Source organism: Gadus morhua, chromosome 21, assembly GCF_902167405.1.
Source record: "Gadus morhua chromosome 21, gadMor3.0, whole genome shotgun sequence".
Lineage (NCBI taxonomy): Eukaryota > Metazoa > Chordata > Actinopteri > Gadiformes > Gadidae > Gadus > Gadus morhua.
Window position 1 is genome coordinate 12,847,409 of NC_044068.1, and position 24,637 is coordinate 12,872,045.

The 24,637-nt window shown below is 47.7% G+C and overlaps 2 protein-coding genes and 1 long non-coding RNA gene across 4 annotated transcripts in view; 1 reads left to right on the forward strand and 2 right to left on the reverse strand.

Annotated features, from left to right (window-relative positions):
- Positions 1-392, reverse strand: part of riox1 (ribosomal oxygenase 1) — an 8,075-nt gene extending 7,683 nt beyond the window's left edge. Inside the window, exons 1-2 of the mRNA XM_030344465.1 lie at positions 269-392; positions 14-127 (exon numbers count right to left, since the gene is read on the reverse strand). Of these exons, the coding sequence (XP_030200325.1) occupies positions 14-127; positions 269-313 (159 nt within the window). The 5' untranslated portion in view covers positions 314-392. The remainder of the gene's footprint in view (positions 1-13; positions 128-268) is intronic.
- Positions 1-23,212, forward strand: part of extl3 (exostosin-like glycosyltransferase 3) — a 24,748-nt gene extending 1,536 nt beyond the window's left edge. Inside the window, exons 1-6 of one of the 2 annotated variants that reach the window (XM_030344460.1) lie at positions 6,776-6,886; positions 13,607-16,237; positions 17,335-17,462; positions 19,577-19,721; positions 20,207-20,335; positions 20,694-23,212. In XM_030344460.1, the coding sequence (XP_030200320.1) occupies positions 14,099-16,237; positions 17,335-17,462; positions 19,577-19,721; positions 20,207-20,335; positions 20,694-20,903 (2,751 nt within the window). In that variant the 5' untranslated portion in view covers positions 6,776-6,886; positions 13,607-14,098 and the 3' untranslated portion in view covers positions 20,904-23,212. Of the gene's footprint in view, positions 1-6,775; positions 6,887-13,606; positions 16,238-17,334; positions 17,463-19,576; positions 19,722-20,206; positions 20,336-20,693 lie in introns of those variants that run through there. The other variant, XM_030344459.1, reaches the window with a different exon arrangement.
- Positions 919-1,376, reverse strand: LOC115533950 (uncharacterized). Its single transcript, XR_003974269.1, has 2 exons — positions 1,221-1,376; positions 919-969 (listed from the first exon to the last, which is right to left on the reverse strand). It is a non-coding gene; the product is annotated as an uncharacterized LOC115533950 (long non-coding RNA).
- Positions 23,213-24,637: the final 1,425 nt, after the last annotated feature.

Genomic DNA, 24,637 nt, shown 5'->3' on the forward strand with positions numbered 1-24,637 from the left:
CTTGTCACCTCACCGAGTAGAAGTCCCACACGCTGAAGGGCAGCGCCCGGCCTGGGGGGTTGTGCGTGTCCCTCTTGCCATTGGTGTAGCTGGTGACGTCCAGGTTCACTCCATACTGGACGTCATCCTTTGAATTGCAGACAATAAACACAGCAGCAGCCGTTACAAGCAGACCAACACGAGGACAGGGCGGCTGGGATGGAGAGACGGATGGTATCGATGTCATGGTGACCTCTATATATATATATATATATATATATATACCCACCTCTCTCAAAATGCAGGTCGAACTCTGCCGTGGAAAAGAGTCCATTGTAGTAGTCTGGATTCTGACGCGGATTAAGAGGGGCTTCTTTTCCCATGTGTCCTGAGATGGAGAGGGGAGATAGAGAGACAGAGGTCAAAATCATCGCCTCCCCCCTTGCCGAGCTATTGGGCATTGGTAAACAATTCCAATGCCGCATGTCACAGACGAAACCTGAAAGAAGTCTTTGGCGGGAACTGGGTGGGATGAGCCACTGGAACAGTTTGCTTGCTCTGTCCCGACTGTTATTCACCTTTGCCAGGGTCTGCTAGCACAGCATTGAATGATGTGCCTCTCCTCATTGGTCTTCACACGGTTTTGTCCTGTGTGCACGGAAAAAGGGAGTTATTGACATCCAGATCAAGCAATACCTTGCCAGATCTATTTCCGACAAGAGAAAAGGTACTATAGACTTTTTGACATTGTTTTGGAATACAGACTATACCCAAACTACTCGCCACTCAAAACAAGTAAAGTAAAGTAAAAAAAATAATAATTACAAACTGAGAAACCATGCTGATGTTTACCTGTGGAAACTCTTTCCAGGGGTTCTCCTTTTATCACAGTCTTCACAAGCTTCTTGGTTTCTTCTTAATTACTACACTTTTGTTGGGTTTAGCGGTGGCCACACCATTCTCCTTCAGCTTTTTCTTTTTGGGTGACACCTTGGGACAGCAAGAGAATAGAGAGAATAGTAAAATGCTTATATATTTTTAATTATTAAACAGTAAATCTAAAGATAATTCCACAATTAGACACTTGCGCTACAATAAATCACGAATACTTTAACGCTAGTGGTGCAGCCAACCCAAGTAAGCAGGTTACTTTATATTCGCTAACTTGTAGTTCCGTTGCTGAGTGCTTATTATCTAGGTAGGATATCATGTATTAATTTCAATTGCATATTAAGGTTTACCTTCAATGGACGCTTTTTTTTCATTAAGAGACAACTCCGCAGCTGCAATTTGATATAAAGCAAAAGCAGACATGTGTTTGGGTTTACACTCCATCTTCGAGTTTGTGTATCGTCATCACCCTGCGACTGCATGCCTTTCACGACGTGGGTAATAAAAGCTCAATGTCGCCGCCTATCACTTGGATTTGCGATTTTGCCATGTCTTTATTTAATACCAAGCTGAATAAACTACAATTCATATCATCACCCGATGTTGATGTGAACATTTCTTCAGGGGAAATAACTACTTTATTCTCCTTTTTTTTATTCGATGCACAATGATTGATCTAAAAGCTGTTAAGTTGCACTTGTATAAAGATGGTCCCACCAGATGTCGCGCTTTCCCGACAGGCACCTTTCGCAGCTCCAGTAGCGCAGAGCGCTAGCAGACAGTCCTCCCAGCATGCCTCGGGTATGCTCTACTCGCCTAGCCACCTCTCCAACAATGCAGCTTTTAATCGCGCTGTGAGGGGAATCTAAACGCGTAACAGCGCACACTTGGCAACAGCGCTTAGCGGTGCAAAATATGAAAGTCATTTAATTGTCTTCATTTTGGTCACACCTACCCCATTCCGGGTGCATTCATTTGGACGTTGTGGAGTTTTGATACTGGTGTGAGTACTCATGAAGCTATCCAATCGCCTGCTAGTATGCAAATACGGCTTTTGTGACCACTGCTGCTAACAGGCTAGCTAATTGGCCAGATGAGACCATATGGCCCCTTTGCCCCCATCTCTCTATATACTTTGGTATTACACTAATGCCATACGTCTACTTCCGCCGTATGTTGTTTTTTGCCTTTCAATTTTAGATTACGCCTTAATCCATCACGGATCTAGCTAGTGGTGTATACTTTGGAGGCCAGTTGTGCTATTCTTTTAATCTATATGGACGTCGTGAGCAGACTGTGCTTTTGATATTTTGCTGCTGTGGAACACCGTCAACCTTGTCGGCGTCTGGTCGTTGCAGTAACCTTGCTGTAGTCTGTATTGAATCTACTGGGGGTGCCCCCGGCGATACTACGACCGACATCAAATCTGGTGTTCATTTCCTGAGGCCAGAGCTCCCCGGCAGATCCATTGTCGTTTAAAAAGCCCCTTATTATCGCAAATTGGTGTCAGTCATCTGTTTTGTATGTCACTGTTAGACAATCGGTGCGTTAAGGTGAGGAAACAAACGGGATTACATTGAGATCCACATTATACAGGGACTAGGGACACTCAATGGTTCTTTTATTGTAAAATGTAGGCTACCAGGAATGTCATCCGGTCTACCGGTGTTACTCCACTCGAGATCTATAGAAAATATTAGAAAGGACAGAGTACTCCTTTTGCTTGTCTCTTTTCTTCCACTCCTTATCCTTGAAAAGAGGACAATATCTTGCATAATGAATCAGATTTGAATATAGTGGTAAACCTGAATACTCTGAAACCTGAATACTCCGGACGGACATGGCGACTCGTTATATCCTGTACAGTCCTTCTGATACAGTTATACTCATCCCTGCCAAACAGCCTGGTCCCACATGTCATTATATCATTACTATAATGATACATTATGTATTTACAGAAATGGGTTTCACTGATCGCATCTTTTGTGTTGACAGAAACCGGTTTATAATGTATCCTACTTTATCAAGCAGTTGGTACATTTTGTTTGTTGTAATTTAGTTGGAAGACTCTTTCTTAATTTAATATTATTAGGCTAGGTTATATTAAACATTTGACTCATCTCTGCAGTTTTCCATTTTTTTTGTGTGTGTGTCAGTTACAACACTCTCCCCAACTCATTTAGGGTTAGACCTCAGCACATTATATTATGGCGCCCATGGGACACATACGTCTGTTTGTGCAGTAAGGGTCCTGGGCCGCATGTAAAAGCTCGCTAATTGGTTTTTCCTCCTGTGGTCTACATTATTAACCACTACTGTAACAGTGGACGGCAACATCAGTCCAACAGAAGTCCATGTCATTGCATCTCTTGTTGAACACTTAATCGGTCAAATGTGTTAACAATTATAATCTTTGTAATGTGCAACACATTATTTTTATTGAAACATATTCTTAGCATTTACGTGTAAGCCAGCTCCACCTAGTTTATCGGCTATTCATTAATGTGTCAGTGGGTTGACCTGGAGTTGTGTTTACTCTGTGGTGGCCCTTTCTAAGGTGTGTTTGTCAGGGGAACTCTGCTGGGTGTGGAAGGCCTTGGATTTGACCATGGGCTGACTGCTCACAACTTGGAGTGAGCTTTCCCCACTAATGAGCATCTGCTCTTTTAAAGATGGCGAACGCCAGACGTCAGCCAATGTGTTTGAGTTGTCGGCTCACAACATAAAAAATTGTTTCATGATTGTGTTCCGCCAGGCAAGCAAAATATTGTGAATATGGCTTCTGACATTGAACAGATGCACAAAGTCAGCTGCCCACTGCAGGAGAGAAAATGAAAATGCAGGAGAGAAGAAACAAGGTGGGGGTGTTCAAGTTCAGAATGACTGACAGAATTTGAATGATTCACAAACAAAACAAGCAGCTCGCCGGGCCTGGTCGTCCATTGCACTGGGAATTTTAACATTTTCATATTCTCGGATATGATGCCCCACTACCCCTTCTCCAGAGGACGTTTTTTATATGAGCAAATGTGCTGTGCGCCTCAACTAACGCAGTTTAAAAATAAACGTCCGGACGCAAGGCAAGAGCAAATATTGGATTGCACGCCTTTTGAAAAACTGAATGGTGTGACGAAATGGGGTCCTGTGGTGGCCTTCTTTCAGTCAATTCATTACTATATTTATATTCCAACAACCCTCTCATTTACGCTTTAACGTCCTTCCCGGACGGCACAGTCTGGCAAATAGATACATTCCTGCTGACAGCCCAAGAAAAACTCATGTGGTCCAAATTCATTCACAAAGCCCCACGCGGGCTAATCATGGCGCGTTGGCATATAGACGGTCTAGTGGAATGCCCCCCGTAGACACCTGCAATTCAGATCACGCTGGTTCTTCTCCCACTAACCATCAATACCTAGGGGACAAGGTGCACCCTGGGAACCGACAGCTGTTGTCAGTAAGGTGGGGACTGGGGGTAATGTGGTGTGGTACCGTGGAGGCTGAGCCCGGCCAATAAGCAGGGGGGGAGGGGGGTCTCTAGAGGATGCCAGCAAACTGGGCTTCTGTCGGCTCTGCTGTGGTGAGATAGCAGGGACAAGGGTTTTGTCAGCAGACTGGATTTCTGAGGCTACATTCTTAATTTGGTCGGCATTCATCTCTAAACAGGACGGCCGCTTCCTCTCTCTAAAAAGCAGACTGGTGAGGAAAGATTTCTACTTTTGAGTATTGCAATGATTTTCTCAAATGGTGATAATTCTGCTGAGGAAAAGGGCGACCTGGAACATTTGATTCAAGTAGGGAAAGTGGAATAGAAGAGCCAGACTTGATTAAGGTTCACTACATAAGTCTTGCACTTAACGCTTCTGGCCAACCGTTATTGACTTCCTTCCTAAAGCAGTGTTGCAGTAATGATAAAGGGTTCCTGGGTAAATTAATGGCCAAGAGTTCAGGCCTTCTGGAAACTGCAGCTTCTACAGTCACATTTATTGTGCCACAAGAAAAAAGAACATGGACAATATTCTGTTGCATCAAATAAATTCTGGAGCTATTTCCCAACATTAGCATGAGTCTGACATTTCTTTCTTCGCATCTTGTCCCAGATGTGTTGAAGCTGTCAGTGGATGTTTATCTTATGTTTCATTTCCAATTTGCAGCGCTGTAAATGTTTGGTATCACAATTCAAAATGTGTTTATGGTGATGTGTCATGCAATTTATTTCCGGGCAGGCTTGAGGCAGAGAGGGGAGGGGGCTAAATCTGTGAGATTTGGCTCATGTTGTAGTCCTACAAAATGGCCCTTTCTTTTGTAAGGTAATGTTTTTATTTGGGATGAGTTTTCACAGGCATACCCCATAGCTACTTTTCTAAGCTTGGCTAACACATGAAACGACAACCAGGAACTGGATGTCCCCATGCGCCCTGGGGGACTGGCGGTTAACCTCAGCTCAGATGGGTCCATCCACAGTGGGGTTGAAGAGACAGAGGAGAAAGAACAAGAGACTCCTTTTTGATACCGAACGCCTCTGCTTAACGGAGCCTTGACATCTATTCGATCTCGGAAGCACGCCGTCGCTCCACAACACAAAGGGACTTTGCTATCTCTCCCCGGCCTATTCGTCTCGCGGTCTCGGACAGCGTGTTGTAAAGCCGAGACGCCCAATGACAACGTGTCATTATGGCCCCGGCCCGGCCAGCTAGTTAACACTTGGCACTGCCTTAAAGAGGCAAGACAAAGGCTTGTCTAAAGGGTTCCCCACCGTTTTGCGGTGGGGAAGTGACCCTTTTAATTGGGTGACTGACTTGGGCTTGTTTGATCTGCAAATCTGCCCAGATAGGGCTGTGTGGCTCTCCTGTGGAGTAACAGGTCAGTTGGTTTGTCGATCATGGGTACTCGGAAAAATGGCTGAACGATGAAAAGACAGTATGTTCAAGTTGAATACATCCAATAGACAGTCGGATCAACAAATAGTGTTATAATATGTTATGCAAATATAAGTGTTATTTCAAAGCTTCTGTTGTCTTGGGGCAGGAATCCGCAATGAGTCATTGGCCCGCTATTTTCCATGCTCCCCTATTGCCATAATACTGGCCTGCACTGTTATAACAGATGATTTGCCTCACCAGTTAGGAAAAGTAAATTATTTTCAGGCCGATTACACACGTTGTCTTTTATGAATGGAAATCCTGAAAGCATGTCAACCAGTGGCCTATAGTAAGGATGCCTTTTTCTGACTTGGTAAATCCAAGGCCTGCATTTTCCCGTGCATACTCTTCTGTGCCTTTAGTTAAATTATGCAGCCAGGATGCTTGAAAGCATGCGGCAGTCTGTAATTAGATTTTGGTAATGAAAGGGTCAAAAGCTCAGCTATCTTCTTAAAAGAGAGTTCTGTGTGACTCCATCAATGTAATTAGCCCATCACATGCTGCATGTACTGGGAACACGTACACCTCCTCTGGTCCCAAGACCAACTGGACGGGATACTTAATTTAGAGCCTTTTTAATCAAACAATTAGGATTAACTTGTTAGCCTAGCATTCCTTGTGTAATGTAAGCAATCTGCTCGCACAACTGTTCACAACATTTCGTAGAGTTATTATCAGATACTTTGTTTATCTTTATCATCGTTTAATGAAAAGGCTGTCTGAAGTTTCCCCTATGCCTCAGTTAAATATTCTTCTTGGCTGTAGTTTCAAAACCCCCAAAAAATAGAATGTACATTTTTGGATGCTATTTTATATCTCTTGAAAGTACTGTGGCAAAAGGCTGCCTTGTCCTGGTTAGGATCATGGGGGAAGATGGCCAAAAAAGCATGACGTATGGATATTTACAGACAACTAAAGCTCAACCTGCTACTGTGCTGTGTCTAAACTAACTGCGATGCTATCTGTCTGTGTCTCCCCTGGCCTTAATTGGTTGTCTCTCCAGCGGGCTGCCACCCCTGCAGTCGACGAGGGCTCTCTGTCACCTCGCTCCGGCAGCTTGTTATGCGTCAGTCCTCCTCACTCCCCGAGTCCAGGTGACAGACTCGCAGTGTTTGGCGCCGAACATTTCCGTTGTTTTTTCCTCTCTGCGCCGCACAGACCTACAATGTCACCAATGTCCTTGTAGAACTTCACAGACCACTTTTTATTTACCAGCCTTCTTCTTCAGTTTTGGTTTGTTGTGGTGCAACGTTCTTCAGCCTCTATGATGACCCATCTCTGGGATTGACACTTTATTTATTTTTAGCAATGTCTTTTTACCTTTTTGGTTTAGACTGTTAAAAGTTAGTCTCCCCACAAGGGCAAAAAGCCTTTTTCTGTATAGCTCCCCTGCTTTGTCATAATGCAGGGAACTTTGGAGCAGGGAGTGCACCCAAGCCCATCTGTCATTACCAGCAACCGGGCTCTCTCTCTTTTGCTCTTTTATACTCTTGTTCCAAGCCTGTTTAATCTACCTCTCTTTGTGTCTCTCTCTGGCACAGCAAATGGGTGTTAAGTTATTGACTCTTCATTTTCTTATAAGAACCCATAGACCTTGACCGTGTTTGTTTTTCTAGTTCGCACCGATTGATCTCGCTCTCCCTCGCGCGTGCGTGCGTGCGTGCGTGCGTATTTATGTAACGTAGGCACACACATGAGTACATTCTTTGCGTGGGAGGTAGTCCACAAGGCGTGGCCTCTAACGGCTTCTCCGCTGGCTTCTTCTCATCACACAGAAGTGCTTTACGACCAGGAGGTGGTCGCTGTGGAGTAATCTGCTGATAATGACCAAAATCTCTGAGCTCTGACGGCTTGCACCTGTTAAACACATGTAAACAAAACCCATGTAAACACAAACACTGGTGTTTGTGAGAGCTAGTGAGAGTGTGTTTTTTTATTTTCTTGTGGAGGTATTTGCTCCAGGGTACATAAGGGTTTATGTGCTCGTGCAGAGCACCTCCAGTCGACTCTGTGCTGTAACAAAGGGAGGGCACGGAGATATGGTAATGGCGGGGGGGGGGGGGGGGGGGGGGGGGGGGGGGGGTGTAGGTGATGCGCTGTGATCCGTGGCTGCAGCAGCTGCTCTCTGCAAACAGCGGTGTGACTGTGCCCTGCTAGCAGCTGCCTCCCCCTCCTCCATCACTTCCATGTGGAATGAAATAACATTCCCCTGCGTGTGTGCACGCACGTCGCCAGCACACACGCTCACAGGGGACCGAAAGAACCCTTAAATGAAATCACGATTAATTATGCAATGGTGGGTGTGCGGTAAAAGTTTGCCTGGCAGTATGCAGCATGCACACCGCTGTGCCTTGTGATGATGGGAGCATCAGCGGCTCTCCAAGGGTTGGGCTAGGAAAGTAATTGGAACATTTGCATTACTACCACTATGCACCTGACGATGCCTAACCACAGTCTATGCACATTTTCTGAATTTGTATTTTTTTTAATCCAGAATGATAAAGTAACAAATAAGCTGCTTGTTGTGTCCTTCAGCGATGAAAATATTCGATGCAATTGTTTTCCACAGCCTTCAATATTGTCATGGGCTTTTGACGTTTGTATTTGTATGAGTAATATTCCCTTAAGCTCCTGACAAATGTGCAGAAGGTTGTGTTGGATGACCTCCCACACCGTCTCGCTAACCTTCGCACACCCCATCAGGCATTTACCGTCCGCTGCCTCATTGACCTCCCACCCCCGCCCCACCCGGTTCAACAACAGGATTTCGATGGCCATTCTGGCGGTCTGGGGATTGTTTTTGGAGGAGTGTGGGAAAGGAGCGATGCTTCTGTACCTGGGTGGAGCTGATGCTGCTGTACCTGGGTGGAGCTGATGCTGCTGTTTGGGTTTACTGGTCCCAGCCTGCGCTGGACTCCACCAGACACAGTCATCAGCACCCCCTTTTCCTGCTGCTGCTGCTGCTGCTGCTGCTGCTGCTGCTGCTGTTATTAATTCAATGCACATCCCATAGGGAAGATCATACTGCGCTATTTATAACGCTCCCAGCAGTTTGTTTTTTAAACAGGATGTTAAAGAGTTGTACAACCCGGGTTTGTCTCTGTTGCTTAATTCAGTGTCACTGAGACGGTTTGTTAAAAAAAAGAATGCTGCGTTGACTATTTCAAACTAGAATTGCACCGTTCTAGTCAACATCCTGACCTGCTGGTCATGGATAAAGCAATTTATTCAGAAAGTGTGTTCAGGTTTGATACCACATGCATGGTGGATGATTGCCTTGAGGAGCAAGGGACTTCCAGAACCACTACATGATGTATTGAACCGACATTTGCATGAGCATCATTTGTCCCTGCTGCTGCCACCTTATTCAATGCCTCCTCACGCTGGACTCGGTTGACTGCACACTGTATTATCCCAACTGCAGTATAAGGTGAAGCGCAGGGCTCGTCCCCTTGCTTGTTAACTCTTTGCAGAGGGTAGGCCTAATGCTAATCTTTGTTTCACTTTCTCAGCCTGGCCTCAACATGTTACATTTTTCCATTTTATGATTTATCCATAATGTGTCAACCGGTATGTAAATAGCGTCTTCGGATCTGCTTTTATGTAGACACTCGCGCTGGTCTTTCTCTAGACATCAGAGACTTGGTGTTTGGACATTTGAATGTTATGAGAATGTCTCTGCTTGTTTGGTTAATTGTATTCACTTTACTACTCTTTATTTTAGTCATTCGGTTTTTGTATTATTGAGTTAGTGGCCCAGACATATGAAAGATGATTTCCACACACACACACACACACACACACACACACACACACACACACACACACACACACACACACACACACACACACACACACACACACACACACACACACACACACAGCTCTTGGCTAGATTAGAGAGCCCAAATCCCAAACTACATGGATTAAGTTTGTGCTTGTGTGTGATTTCGTTCAGAGTCCCCAGAGGTCGGCATGAACAGAATTCCCCTTTTTTCCCCGCAGGGCCTAGTGCTGGCATTTTTGTTGTTACTGGCATTTTTTGTTGTTACCAGCATCTGTTGTTTCCCGTCACCCTCCGGGCACAGGCAGCTGTGCAGGAATTAATCTGACCCATTCCGATGATCCAAACTTGATCACACAGTGGGGGGGCAGATGGGCTCAGAGGCAGTGAAGCAGGACGGCAGTAGCAGGTCCACCAATAGTCACGTGCTAAGCAGGCTCAGAGATGAGCTGAAGACCACCAGCAGTTTTGTACCCCAAACTGTAGTGGTTTACTTGTTTCTGGAGATAAAACAGAATTCCACTACAGCTAGAGAAGGTCGCGTATTCATTATTGGTTATCGTCTTAGAGTGGAGTCCTATTTACGAAATGAATGAATACATTAGCATATGTTATACAATGTTTCTAGTTGGAATAATGATCACGTCTATGCCCTGGACTGTATCTCTAGGGGTTTACCTGTTGTAGAATAATCAAACTAACGAATTATTTAAAAATATTTTTGACTGGAAAAAAAACGTATTGGTATCAGATAGTTTTTTCATTGGCGTTTTTTCTATTTTGGACCATTTTCCTTATTAATCGTACATAATATTCATGAACATTGTGTTCATACATTATTTGCTCAGCGATACCATTACCCCAAACGCTCATTTGTTGAGAGTACAGGCATAAGTATCAACCAACTGACAATCATTGAGTACATTGCAAGTTGTGTGCCAGGAATCAATCTGCCAGCAAAAGCTTGGCATTGGCGTTCGTCCGACCATCGGCTACATTACTTTCAGAAAAGTCTCTCGGTTCTGAATATATTATGAATTCACTGTTCACTGTCAACCATTTATTAAAAGCACAGTCCTAAGCACTTTAACTGCAGTCAACATTAACTTCATTACAACATTGGAGATACATTTGGGACCATTCCAAAGATGCTGCATTTACATTAGCTTAATACAAAGAATTATCTTTGGGTCTTTAAGGCTGACGCTAACCCTGCTCCCACCAGCTGGAGGGGACTAATTGCAGGACGCTCTTTATAAGTCCATGGGTGTTGGGACTTGTCTGCTACTGGGGGGGCAGGGGGGCAGAGGGTAGCTTTTGGCCACCAGTCATCCTTTGGACACTAAATCTCCCAAATAATCTCTGCATGCCAGCAATGCCAGTCAGATAACCTCAGTGGGGCAAGGAGTTCCTGTTTTCTGTCTGGCATCAAACAGCGAAAGGATTTTGTTTTGTTTCAATCAAAGGTTTATTTTGGTCTCTAATCAGCGAAGTGGAAATAGTTCCCACTGCTACAGGCCGAGTCTGAATCAAGGGCCGTTCGAATTCCTCTTTCAACAGGACACAGAACATGTGGCTCACCCGGAATGGCCCGAGTTGTGCCACGGTACACTGCCCACATGATGGGCAGTGTGGTCTCTGGTAAGGCCCACAGCAATGTAGGCTCTGTGACAAAAACAGTGGGGCGCATGGCGGACCTAATGAAATCCTTTCTGCTTTTCTGTGTCGTAAAGTATTTTTTGGCTGTGACTGCTTTGCATGTGACGCCAGCAGGGAACCACAATTTGGTCGGCGGTTTGCTTCCAGGTGTCCGGTGCGTACAGCGTGCATAGGTGACTGCCATATTGAATTCTCAACAAGGCAGAGAGATCTCCGTACGTGAACATCCTCCGAGATGTTCCAATGGTGCAATACTAATGGTGCAGAGTTTTTTCTATGTCAACACCAATTGTCCTTCGCTTATGCAAGCGTGACCAAGCTAAGAGTGCACACCATGTCAAGGCTCATAATTGAGCAAACATGGTGCTTGGAATTCCCATGATTACCTGGATTATTGCTCATTCAGAATCAGTGTTTGTTTCATTCATAATGTAACGGAATGGTTAAGAAAAGGATAAACCGGCTGTAGCACTTTTCCTTTCCACAACGTATGTAACGTTAGGTCTATATATTTTTAAGAAACTTTGCATTCAATATATCCAATGTATTTAATTGTAATCTATTCATGTATGTATCCAATTACTTTATTAAACTATATTAAGTGTGGAAATGGGCTAGCCTAATATTCAGCTCTTTAATGAAAAAAAATGTATTGGCATCAGATAGTTGCTTGGTATTGGCCGATTCAAAGGCGTATTGCTCGGTATTGGTAATGACAAAGTGAGGTCGGTGCAGCTCTTTATCAAGCACAACTGACTTGTGAGCAGCTCTGGGTGATGGGCGGTTTAACCCCGCTTTTGCATTGATTGCCCACCCGCCAAGCCCCAGAGTCAAATCAGTCTGACTCGGGCCAGGTGAGGGCTGCTCAGTACCATCCATCATGCACACACACACTCCCCACCAGTTGATTACATTTGGAAAACCGGTTGCCAAATTACGTTTTAATGTGGGCCTGTTCAACGGCAACGGTTCAATGTGCCTTCCAGAGCCCCTCGGCCTCACACAACGCAGGGGGGCCTGGCACGTCCTTGACCCGTCTGTTTTCCTCACGCTGTCTGCGCAAGGGAACAAGCACTGATAGACCTATCTCGTTCTGCTGTTTGCTCACGATGTCGCCATATCCCACTAATTCCAGACACTGCGTCCGTGAGGTGTCAAGGCTGCGTAGATGTACACGTATTAATTTCGTTTTGAGTGGGAACCTGACCACATGTTGGTTTTTTTTCTCTGGGCACCGCTGCTTATTCATCCAGCCCCCTCGTCTTGAGAGGCGTCAAGCATCATGCTGGGTAGACTTTCAAAATAACAATATTAACTAAAGTGCATAAAAAATATATATTATAATAGTAATACAGTCACAAAAATATTATTCTAATAATAATAATAATTTTTTTTATTATTTCGATGTGAGATGCACCCGTCCTGACTGCTCAAAGGGGAACAAGATAAACAGCCGTATCTTTTTTGAATGAAAACAACAGCCTTTAGGTTCTTGGGTGGTTAACATTTGTAAGATTGCCTCAAACCTCCTGACTTTAAAGGATGCCAAAACGTTCTTGTATTACACTGATTGAATTGATTCAACCTTGATTATGCGTCAAGTGTTTTTCTCCCCCCAGAGATTGTAGCGAGCATGCGCCGCGAGGGCTGCAACTAACACAACATCTATGGGTGGAAGTCGTAGACATCTTGAGGTGTTAGGAGACCGGCCTTAAAGTCAGCTGCAATTCTTTCAATACGGGGTTTATTTCCAATACATTTAGGTTACATCCATTATTCGGACAAAAGTCTACATCCATTATTGCAGTCTTATTGTTTATTTTTTGATGAATCTTACTGATCTCCTGTGATGATTCCCCAGAGAAGAGTTGCATGAGCTTCAGGACCTTCTATATAAAGGCAGGCATTGAGCATTTGTTATGGTACAGGGTCAGGTGGTCCCAGCGGGCTCTCTGTGTGAACACTGCGGCCTCTCACCTCCCGTGTCGGTCCATGATGACAAATGGCTCTGTCCCACTTAATGCAACGGAAATGACTCACCACTACCTAGGCTGCAGGCTGCTGGAGGGAACAGTAATTGGGCGGCTTTGCTCAAATGCATTTTTTGGCCCCTTGAAAATACATTTTCGTTTCATAGCCACCGTTTTTCCTTTTGTACTGGGGCAGAGTCACCAAACAGTCAGGGTTTTGGAGACACTTTTAGAAGCTGTAGTGTGAATTAAAAAAAAACCCGATGTAATCGGCTCTAATTACCCTCATATGCTTTCTGCCCCCTTTCTGTTGAGGTTGGAGTTGGTGGTCGTTTTATGCTAACTCTTCTCTCTCTCTCTGTCTCTCTGTCTCTCTCTCTCTCTCTCGTGTTTCTTGCCAGGTGTCCATATGGACAGGAAGGGAAAGATCTGGACGCCTGCCCTTTCAGCAGATGAATGAGCCAAACCCATAGAGAGGCCGAGGCCCCGCCCGGAGGAACAGCCATGCCTTCCTTGGATCACCGCTTTAGGATATCACGTCATCAAATGCACCATTGTGTTCTCACGTGACTCCAGCAATCAAAGCTGCAATTCAGTACAAATAGTATGGGTCTACGCTTTAGCTAGCGGCGGCATGTTAGCGGAACACAGGTGAGGCCGATCCCCCTCAAATACCTCCCCCCTCCTCAGCGACCTCTAAGGGGTAAGCAAACGGCCACACGGGACTTTTCTTTATGGAAGGGGCGCCCGGAGAGCACCTCTGATTTCTGCACCCCTTCGCCCCAGCAATGAGGCTGGACCACGGCCCCGGCCGACGCCCATAGGGGCGGATCCCCAAAGGGGCGGATCCCCAAAGGGGCGGATCCCCATAGGAGGCGGACCCCCGACCAGCAATGCAGCGCAACGGCGGCGGCGGCGTGGCCGGCGGGCAGCCGTGGGTGCTGCGGCGCATTCGCCTCACCTGGCTCAGCTTCATGCTCTTCTTCATCCTGGTCTTCTTCCCGCTCATCGCCACATACTACCTCACCACCATCGACGAGGCGGTGGGGCCCGACAAGCGGCTGTTTGGGCCGCGGCCCGGCGGCGAGCTGTGCGAGGCCAAGCACGTGCAGGACCTGTGCCGCATCCGCGAGTCGGTCAGCGAGGAGCTGCTGCAGCTGGAGGCCAAGCGGCAGGAGCTCAACGGGGAGATCGCCCGGCTCAACCTGCGCATCGAGGCGTGCAAGCGCAGCATCGACAGCGCCAAGCAGGACCTGCTGCAGCTGAAGAACGTCATCAGCCAGACGGAGCACTCGTACAAGGAGCTGATGGCCCAGAACCAGCCCAAGCTCTCGCTGCCGGTGCGGCTGCTGCCCGACAAGGACGACCCGCCGCTGCCGCCGCCCAAGTCGCCGCGCGCCTGCCGCCTGCGCTCCTGCTTCGACTACGCCCGCTGCCCGCTCACCTCGGGCTTCCCCGTGTACGTGTACGACCGGGGCGCCTACGCCTGGGCGGAGCGCATCGACCCGCTGGTGCGGCAGGCCTTCGAGGCGGCGGTCAAGACGAACATCTACGTGACGGCGGACCCCAGCGTGGCGTGCCTGTACCTGGTGCTGGTGGGGGAGCTGCAGGAGAACGCCTCGCCACCGCCGCCGCCGCCCGCCGAGCTGGAGAAGCAGCTCAAGGCCCTGCCCTACTGGCGGGCCGACGGCCGCAACCACCTGCTGCTGCACCTCTCACGGCAGTCGGTGACGCAGAACTTCCTGTACAACGTGAGCACGGGGCGGGCGGCCGTGGCCCAGGCCACCTTCCTGGAGCGGCAGTACCGCGAGGGCTTCGACCTGGTGGTGTCGCCGCTGGTGCACGCCCTCTCGGAGCCCAACTTCCTGGAGATCCCGCCACAGGTGCCGGTGAAGAGGAAGTACCTGTTCACCTTCCAGGGGGAGCGGCTGGAGTCGCTCCGCAGCAGCCTGCAGGAGGCGCCGCCGCAGTCGTTCGAGGAGGAGATCGAGCGGGACCCGCCGGCCGACTACGACGACCGCATCATCGGCACCCTGAAGGCGGTGGCGGACAGCCGCCTGGACCAGGTGCTGGTGGAGTTCACCTGCAAGGCCCCCCGGGCCAGCCTGCCCACCGAGTGGGCGCTGTGCGGGGAGCGGGACGAGCGCCTGGGCGTCCTCAAGGTCTCCACCTTCGCCCTGGTGATCGTCCCCGGCGACGGGCAGCTGGTGGCCTCGGCGGGCTGCGGCATGCGGCTGTTCGAGGCGCTGGAGGCGGGCGCCATCCCCGTGGTGCTGGGCGACCACAGCCAAGCTGCCGTACACCAGCACATCCGCTGGAGCGAGGCGGCCATCGTGGTGCCCAAGCCCCGCATCACGGAGCTGCACTTCCTGCTGCGCAGCCTGTCGGACAGCGACCTGCTCAACATGCGGCGGCAGGGCCGCTTCCTGTGGGAGGCCTACTTCTCCACGGCGGAGAGCGTGCTGAGCACCGTGCTGGCCAGCGTGCGCACCAGCCTCCAGGTGCCGGCCGCGCCCATCCGGGAGGAGCACGCCCGGGAGATCCCCCACAAGGCGGGCAAGCTGGCGGGCACGGACGCCAACCTGGCGGACAACGGCGACCTGGACCTGGGCCCCGTGGAGACGGAGCCGCCGTACGCCTCGCCCCGCTTCCTGCGCAACTTCACCTACACGGCGTCGGACGTGTACCGGGCGTGGAACCGGGCGCCGGGGCCCTTCCACCTCTTCCCGCACACGCCGCTGGACCCCGTGCTGCCCTCGGAGGCCAAGTTCCTGGGCTCGGGCACGGGCTTCCGGCCCATCGGCGGCGGCACTGGCGGCTCGGGGAAGGAGTTCCAGGCGGCGCTGGGCGGCAACGTGCCGCGGGAGCAGTTCACGGTGGTGATGCTGACCTACGAGCGGGAGGAGGTGCTGATGAACTCCCTGGAGCGGCTCAACGGGCTGCCCTACCTCAACAAGGTGGTGGTGGTGTGGAACTCCCCCAAGCCGCCCTCCGACGACCTGCTGTGGCCCGACATCGGCCTGCCCATCGTGGTGAGTCGCAGGGCGGAACCATTTGGGGTATTAATCCAATTGCGATAATTTAGATCAATATTGCGATTTAATGTGCGATTTTTCTTTTTAGAGTTCCTTATGTTCTGTATTACTCACTAAACACAAGCAATAAATCATTCTATAGTATGACCAACACAACATTGAAAGCTGTCAACGTATAAAGCGCTCTTTCCTCTACATTAGGCCAGGCCTATGTGTCGAATTGATGCATGAATTGATGTTATAACATCTTTATTTAACTGTTAAAGTAAATATGAATCTTACTGATCTCCAGTCAGTAACCGTAACATATCGCAGCCGTTGCGAAATGCAAATGGCGTTATATGGCATGGAGATTTGTGTTTGAATTTGATTAACCGCTGAGCCCTAGTGAGTAGTACCGCCGCCGCCGCCCGCTGCGCTCTGGGCAGAGCCAAGCCCAGCACTCCATTTAGACACAAAGGACACCAACGGGTTTTATTTTTCGTAAATATACATTTGGAAGCCATAATCAGCGCCTCGCTGAAATGCAAATAGCGCACGCTGTTATTTGCCGCCGTCTCGGAGGGAGTGCGGTCTGTGTTCTGAGTGCGTTAGCCTCGTGCGTCTGAGGCTTTGAAGCTCGCTCCCAGCCCAGCAGGCGGCCCCGCTGATTACAGCAGCCTCAGTACCGAGACGTGGAGAGCTGCGTTTGATTGAAGCCCACAATAAGGGGTTTTCAGATGGCTCATACTGTCAGTCTATGGCGAATAACATCGAAACAACCTTGTACGGTACGTAACGTCCTGCCGTATCAAAAGATCAGTTCATGAAATCGGTCATATTTGATGACTGCCTCATCGTCATCAAATGTGGAATTGCACCACTCTCTTCTACAGCTACGAGACAGCACAATGGTAATATAATAAAACCAAAATAACCCTTGAAAAAAATAGCTCATGACCTAAGTCATGAGTTAAAGACGAGCCACAGCAGCCAATGCACGTCATGGTTTCATTGTGAACCTTTCAGTGGCTGTGTATTTGCAATCCTCCACCCTTTTCTGTATGGCTTGCATATCGCCTGGAGCTGAACCGAGCATCACTCTCTGTGTGCAGGTGGTCCACACGGAGAAGAACAGCCTGAACAACCGCTTCCTTCCCTGGGACGCCGTGGAGACGGAGGCCATCTTGTCCATCGACGACGACGCCCATCTCCGCCATGACGAGATCATGTTCGGGTTCAGGTTAGTCCACTGCAGCGGCTCTCGAAGAGGACCGACGTTCAGACTATAGCCTGAGGCTTCTCGGTTCAGCAGCACAACAGTCGGAATATTGTATAATAGGGTTGTTCAATTAATCTAATATTTATCACCATTTTTTTTTCAAATTTTTATTCATTAAATGTAGAACAGCTGGATACATATTTGTACATTGTTTTCGATCTGAATATTTATATTCAGATCGGATATATTCCGAATATTTGTATATTATATTTGGGGAATTTCAAAGTTCTGATACAAAGCGTTTTATTTGGAGATGAATGCAGAAAAAATGCATCATGTTTTCAAACAAAAAGGAAATCATTTGAGTTAATGTGATTTCAATATTGACCAAAATATCGTGATTATGATTTTTCGATAATCTAGGAGCCCTACTGTATAAGCATTTTTATCACAAAGAATATTTTTTCTGTTAGCTAGAACGACTCCCTACTTGGATTTTAATTAGGTCAATATTTAAACTACAAGACCCTTAGGTGCTGTAGGTAAGAATTTGAGAGCTTTAATTAAAGTTTTAATTGCAAGATATGACGTAGCCATCGGTTATCTATTTTCCAGTGAAATGCTCTGTGAGGATATCAGTTCTGGTGGATTGCACCTGCACCAAGATAATTTGTGTTGTAGACCGCCCCTGGCTCTTTTTCACCAGTCAGGGCGTCTTTCTCTTGATTGGTTTGGGCATCCATCTTGCGTGTCATCAAATGCATCCACACAGTGTTCCTATAACTCCACCACAGGTGTATGAATATAGTACTTATTTAAATAAATTTATGGGGGTTTATTTCCACAACGTTGCTCTCCTCTTCTCTGCTCACTTTACAAATTTCAAAGGTATAAGAAGTACCTACAGCAGCATTAAGTTTTGACTTAAGTATTCTTAAAAATATTCGAAGAATACTAAATACAATGTTGCAGACTCAACATAGACTTTCTGGCGCTGAATGGTCAGGAAGGGACAACACCGCGGTACAACAAGGGCAGCTTGAACCCCAGGGTCGTCTCTGCTGCCAACGTTCTGTACCTGTAACTCTCAGCACCTTTTACTGGACCTGATCCCCCTGTGACTCACCTGGCCTGTAACCACCTGAACCCAAGTTACAGTACAATGCTTCTCTCTCACAGCGCCGCTCCCTTACCCCCCCCCCCCCTCCTCTCCCCCTGCTGTCTCTCTATCCCTCCCTTGCATTTATCTCTTTGTGTATTCACTCTCCCTTACATTAACCCGCACTCTCTCTTGCTGGCATTCACGCTCTCTGAGTTGTGGGAGAGCTGCCAGCGATGCAGCATGTCTGGACAGGCTGTGTGTGTGTGTTTTGTGTGTCTGCGTGCAGACGGGGGTCACCTGTGTTTGAATTATCGCTATCTACCCCCAGAATTACACAGGAATGTCGTCTCACTCCAGCCCCGTTCTCGCTCTCTGTCTCAGTGTGTCTCTGTGTCGTCTCTTGAACTAGTTTACTTCCCAGCTGTACGACGCGGCCCTTGAAGTGGCTCTGTGTAATCCTGCCTTGACAACACAAGCGGCTGCGTCCCCGTTGTCTCGAGTGTGAGCTGTCGGCACGAGGAATTCCTAGCGTCCCATTTTGATGAATTACGGATATTCCTTTTTTAGTTTCTTTGGGCCTCAGGAGAAAAGCGATTTGACGCCAGCACGCGGGGGTGCTTCAAATTCATTCACGGTGCATATGACGGTACCTGCCCCCGTAAAATAAAGAAGGATTTTGATATTTTTGGGTTAGGCTCGAATCGCGGATGTTTCCCCAAGGGGGTTAATAACAGCGTGAGAGAGCTGTACAGGAGGAACATAAATCAGCCCGATGTGGTTAAAAGCGGTTCCCTGTGTCTAGACATGCCCCATAATCACCACCGTCGGCCACAATAACAAATCATCACCGCAGATTCACGACACATTAAGGCCTCGTAACTCCCCACTGTGATGATGAGCCGATCCATCAACGGAATCACCACGCACTCAAATCACACCGCCGTGTTTATTTGTACCTTTTTCTTTTCCGTTGTATCATTTCAACCTAGGAATGATTTGATCCATTGTAACGTTGTCTCCCCACCACCAACAGGGTGTGGCGCGAGGCCAGGGACCGCATCGTAGGCTTCCCGGGGCGGTTCCACGCCTGGGATCTCAACCACCAGTCGTGGCTGTACAACTCCAACTACTCCTGCGAGCTCTCCATGGTGCTGACGGGCGCTGCTTTCTTCCACAAGGTGAGGCCACGCGCACGTACGGGAATTGTATTTATTATTGATTTATTGATTTGATTTTATTATCCAGGAAAGCATTAAAGGCAACAAAGTTACAATTTAAAACAGGCCTGACTCGGTATAAAGCTGATGTCCAGAAGGTTCCTGTTCTGCAGCACATATAACATAACAGGAACAAGGCACATCACACGACACATTTACACAAAGCACATAACAGGAACATAGCACGTCAGACTTCAGCAGGACAATCACATAGACGACAGACTGAACACACACAGTGGTCTATAAACAGTCGGTGTTTGCAAGTGTGTTGAGGAATAACGGTTTGTATGTACTTTTTGCATTGTGTGATGGATTATAAGGCTCTAATGTGTTGAGGGATGCCATTCCAGAGGCCATTGTACCAGTGGGTTAGATCTATTCTTTTTGTCAGGGAAGCTGAAATGTGTGTATTTGTGTGTCTCGCTTTGTCCCCTCGCCGCCTGCAGTACTACGCCTACCTGTACTCCTACGTGATGCCCATGGCCATCAGGGACATGGTGGACGAGTACATCAACTGTGAGGACATCGCCATGAACTTCTTGGTGTCCCACATCACCCGCAAACCACCCATCAAGGTCAGCTGGTCCTCGGTCTGCTGTCACTGCAAGGCCTCATGCATGCGTTTTGTTTTTGCTTGCCACAGACTGATTGTGATTTATTCGATGAGTGGCCATTTTAGCTCAGTGACTTCCTCTGGTGATAACGTAGTGGTGTAGCTCCCGGCTGTAATATTGAAACAGCTTTAGGAAAATTAAAATATAATATTTAATTATAAATTAGATTCGAAAGGATAGATGCACAGAAAGAAAAAAGAAACGTGACTAGCCTAGCATAGCCTAGCGTAAAAACTATATTTATTTGTAATCTAAGTTCATAGCCAATAACCCGCCATGCATCATCATCTGAGCGTACTGTACCATCCCGCCGGCTCAGGTGACGTCTCGCTGGACCTTCCGCTGCCCCGGCTGTCCGCAGGCGCTGTCGCACGACGACTCGCACTTCCACGAGCGCCACAAGTGCATCAACTTCTTCGTCAAGGTGTACGGCTACATGCCGCTGCTCTACACCCAGTTCCGGGTGGACTCGGTGCTCTTCAAGACGCGCCTGCCCCACGACAAGACCAAGTGCTTCAAGTTCATCTAGCCGGCCCCGCCCCCCCCCTGGACCCCGGGGGGGCGGGGCAAACACGGCTCAGCGCCTGAGGTTTCCACCGCCGTCGAAAGCACACCAGAAGTACACGTACGTGCGTGTGTTAAAGGCCTTGACCTGAAGGCATAGACGAGGGTTCCTTTTTATTTCACGAAGCCGTTGCTTGAACTGTGCTCTAAAAAAAAGGCCAACTGAAAAAGACAACGGGCGAAACTACCTAAAGTCAAAACTGCTACACAGGAAGCCAACGCTGGGGGAGGAGCAAAGGAAAGCACGTCTGTCTGTTGTGATTTGTCCCCCCCCCCCCCCCCCCACCCTACTATCAACCACTACAGATCTCATCCGCACCACTTAAGACGCACCGATGGGCAGCGAACGCTCTGTTGATGTCCGGTGGCCCGCTGCCACATGGGAGGGCCCCACCAGACAAACCACCAAACACTGGCGTTAATCGCTGACGGAACGGACTGACTGATGGCGGCAATACGTTGTGTCGGCCCCCCGCTGGAAACATTTCCATTTGGGAGAAGGAAACGGTGTGATAGGCAGTCGGTTGCTATTGCACTTAATTCACCCCCCACCCCATCTTAGATCTACATACTGAACTTAAATGTTGTATAGGAAACGAGAGAAGCACTGATGGTCAGAGGTATTTTATTGAACATTGAATTGAATAATTTTTTTTGTATGGTGTTTATGTATAATTATCTCAATCTTTATGTGGAAGAATGACATTTTCCCCACCACGACCACCCAGAGCTGTGCGTTCTACATTACACAGATGGACTATGTGTAATGTAAAAATGACAAAAGGGGACGAACAGACATGAACGCCCAATAGTCTTATTTGTTTTCCTACATGGTCCTGAGAACATATGCTAAACTAGTATTAGGAAAGAAATAAAATCCATTTCACCTTCTTGCCCAGCCTAAAAAGCTAACTTCATTTTAAATCATGTTAGCATCCTAGGACGAGACACTAGGTCTCTGTCAATCAATATTATCGTTTTGATTCCTAAGTTAATATACGTATATATAATGGGACAGTTTCTCTCTGGACTACAGCCCTTAAGTCGCACGCCTGGCAAGATGAAAGCAGTCAACACTAAAAGATATATATTCAAACAATTAGCGGTTAGATATGAGACACTCAGAAGCAGAATCGTCACTTTACATGGTCGGGATTCCTTTTTGTAATTGTTTTTATACGCCATTGCTCAATGAATGTTTTCTTTGCCAAATAGGTACGCCATTTGTTGGTACACAATGGATTTTGATCTGGGTACTCGATGTGAACGTTTTTTCTATGTCTGTAAGCAGAAGTCCGGTACAGCTCCTCTGGTACAGTGTGCTGGTGCCCCCCCCCCCCAGGGGCCCGCTGGCTCCTTCACCGTAGCAGAACGAGGCCCCGCCCACTCCACCCTAATCGGTTGTAGTCCCATCTTCAAGAGGCCCTATGGATCATGTGACTTTTTAAACTACAAGACTTGTTTTTTTTTTTAAAAACCCTAGAGCCCATAGTGTCTGTATATTTCGTGAATTTATTTAAAAAAAACGGAAAGGAATCTTAACTTGGAAGATTCCCTCTGCAAGAAAATATTATTTTCTTTAAATAAAACAAACACATGCAATACTACAAAATGAATTTGCAATACTTAGAAATAGTTCCTATTCTCCTGTGTGTATCCCTTGAGTTGACGGCACCCCCTCTGTGCAATTAATTGAAGCGCCATGGAAAACCGTTCTCGCCCTGTGCTCTGGGAAATGTGGCAAGACGACAGACATGCCCAAAAAAGGGCTGGCTTCCTGCAGGACCACACTCCATAAAACAAGTCTGGTCTTCGCTTATAGACGACACATCCTGACCCCGCCCCCCCCCCCGTTGACGATCTATTACTTGGGTTGCTCCGGGGAGCTCGTTAACGCCGCCATCCTCAGGCCTGGGTCTAGGGGTCATGATGTCATAAAAAGGTGCAATTGATCTTATCTCCCCTAAGCATTTCGTTCTTTACTGTCCTGCTTCTTGCTCCAAAAGGAATGGTGGCACAGCTGGTTTTCCATGGCTGCGAGCCCTGGAGGGAGAGGGGGTTTGGGGTTAGAGGGCCACAGACATTCTGTAGAGTGTGGAGCTGGGACAGCGCTGCCCAGAGGCTGTATCCACGGCTCTGAGGGAGGGGGGGGGGGGTCCACCTGTAAAGGCACTGCCCTGCCACTGCATCATGCCAGCCTGATATGGAAAGTGTAACAAACACGCCTAAAAAAAGCCTGGATGAAATGAAATTAAACAAAAGAACTTGAACCTTCTTTGACTCCATGAACTCATTCAGAGATTAAACTTATCAGGTTACTTATGCCCCTGGTTCCAATGATGAGGCCAAGTGGTCCATTGAATGATTTTCCCCATGACCTAGGATTCAGGGGATGGGTGCATGAGGAACTTGAGGCCTCTATGTCGAGGATACATTATGGGATGGTTATAGCACCCCTAACCCAGCGTAGGTGGGTTAGCTCTGACACCACTGTAATGGAGGGCGGGGGGGGGGGGGGGTTTAGCTCTGACTGAGAAGATGTCTGTGCTGCTACACACTCCAACGACATTGTTAGTTTGTGGGTGTGTGTGGCAATTTGGCCACTCCCCATGCATCTGTTTCATCCTAAACAGCAGATGTAAGAGCATGGTCTTCTTCAACAAAAGTCCAAAAAAAGATTTAATCAAAAAAAAAGCTTTTTGTTCTATCTTTAACTCCCAGGCGGACTGTTTTAACTGTCTATCTGGAGGCGGCATGTCCTCAAGTCCTCGTGTCACTCACACTGGAAATGAAGTAGAAAGTGTAAACCCTCTGTCGGCAGGGCTGTCTCTTGGAAGAACACTGCTGTCACAGCCAGAGACGCTGTACAGGTCTGTGCATTACTTCCTCCTGAACGGGGAAGCGCCCTGTTTCTACACGACTAAGCATGGATGGATGCCTGGCCTGTCAGGCGGGCGACCAATCAGAGCTCCCCATCTGGCAGTACACACGCACCGACACAGCCAAAACACACCGGAATCCACAAGTTGTAACAGTGGCATGCAGACTAGTTTCCTATACCTTTGTTGGCAGGAAGAAGACAAAACCACCCCACCCTTGTGATTAAAGTGATGTTGGATGCATAGTTTTAAAAACAAAAAGAATGGCAAAAAAAAAAGTGTCACACGTATCTTGCAAACACAACCCTGAAACCATTTCCAACCTGTTGACTGATCATTTCACTGGTAAAAAATCTAAAAAGAGAAGCAGAGTGGTACAAAACAAAAAAGCCTATTGGATCGGATACTCTCCAGGCTGCATGTAAACACATTGTATCATAAAGCACAACTTGTAAAGCAATAGAAGCTGCAGCGTATCACAGGCCACGTTTCAGAACAGTCTTTAAAAGCATTGACGGCTGGTCGGCGGCTGTGGTTAATAGAGAAATGTGTGGTATGCTGGTATCAGCCCGAGTCCACGAAAAAGCCTGGTAGAAATGGGGAGGAGTCCCAGATCCAGCTCTTTGGTCCATGATACGTACGGAAAAAACCAACAAACCAAAACGTTTGACTGTGATTCAGCTGTAAGTCGCTTAATAAAGGTTCTGTAAACAGGTACATGCAATTTCAAGGTCATTGGAAAACACACACACACACGCACACGCACACCCACGCACTAAAACAGTTGCATTTTGGTTCTGTCCTTTCGATGAGTGGATCG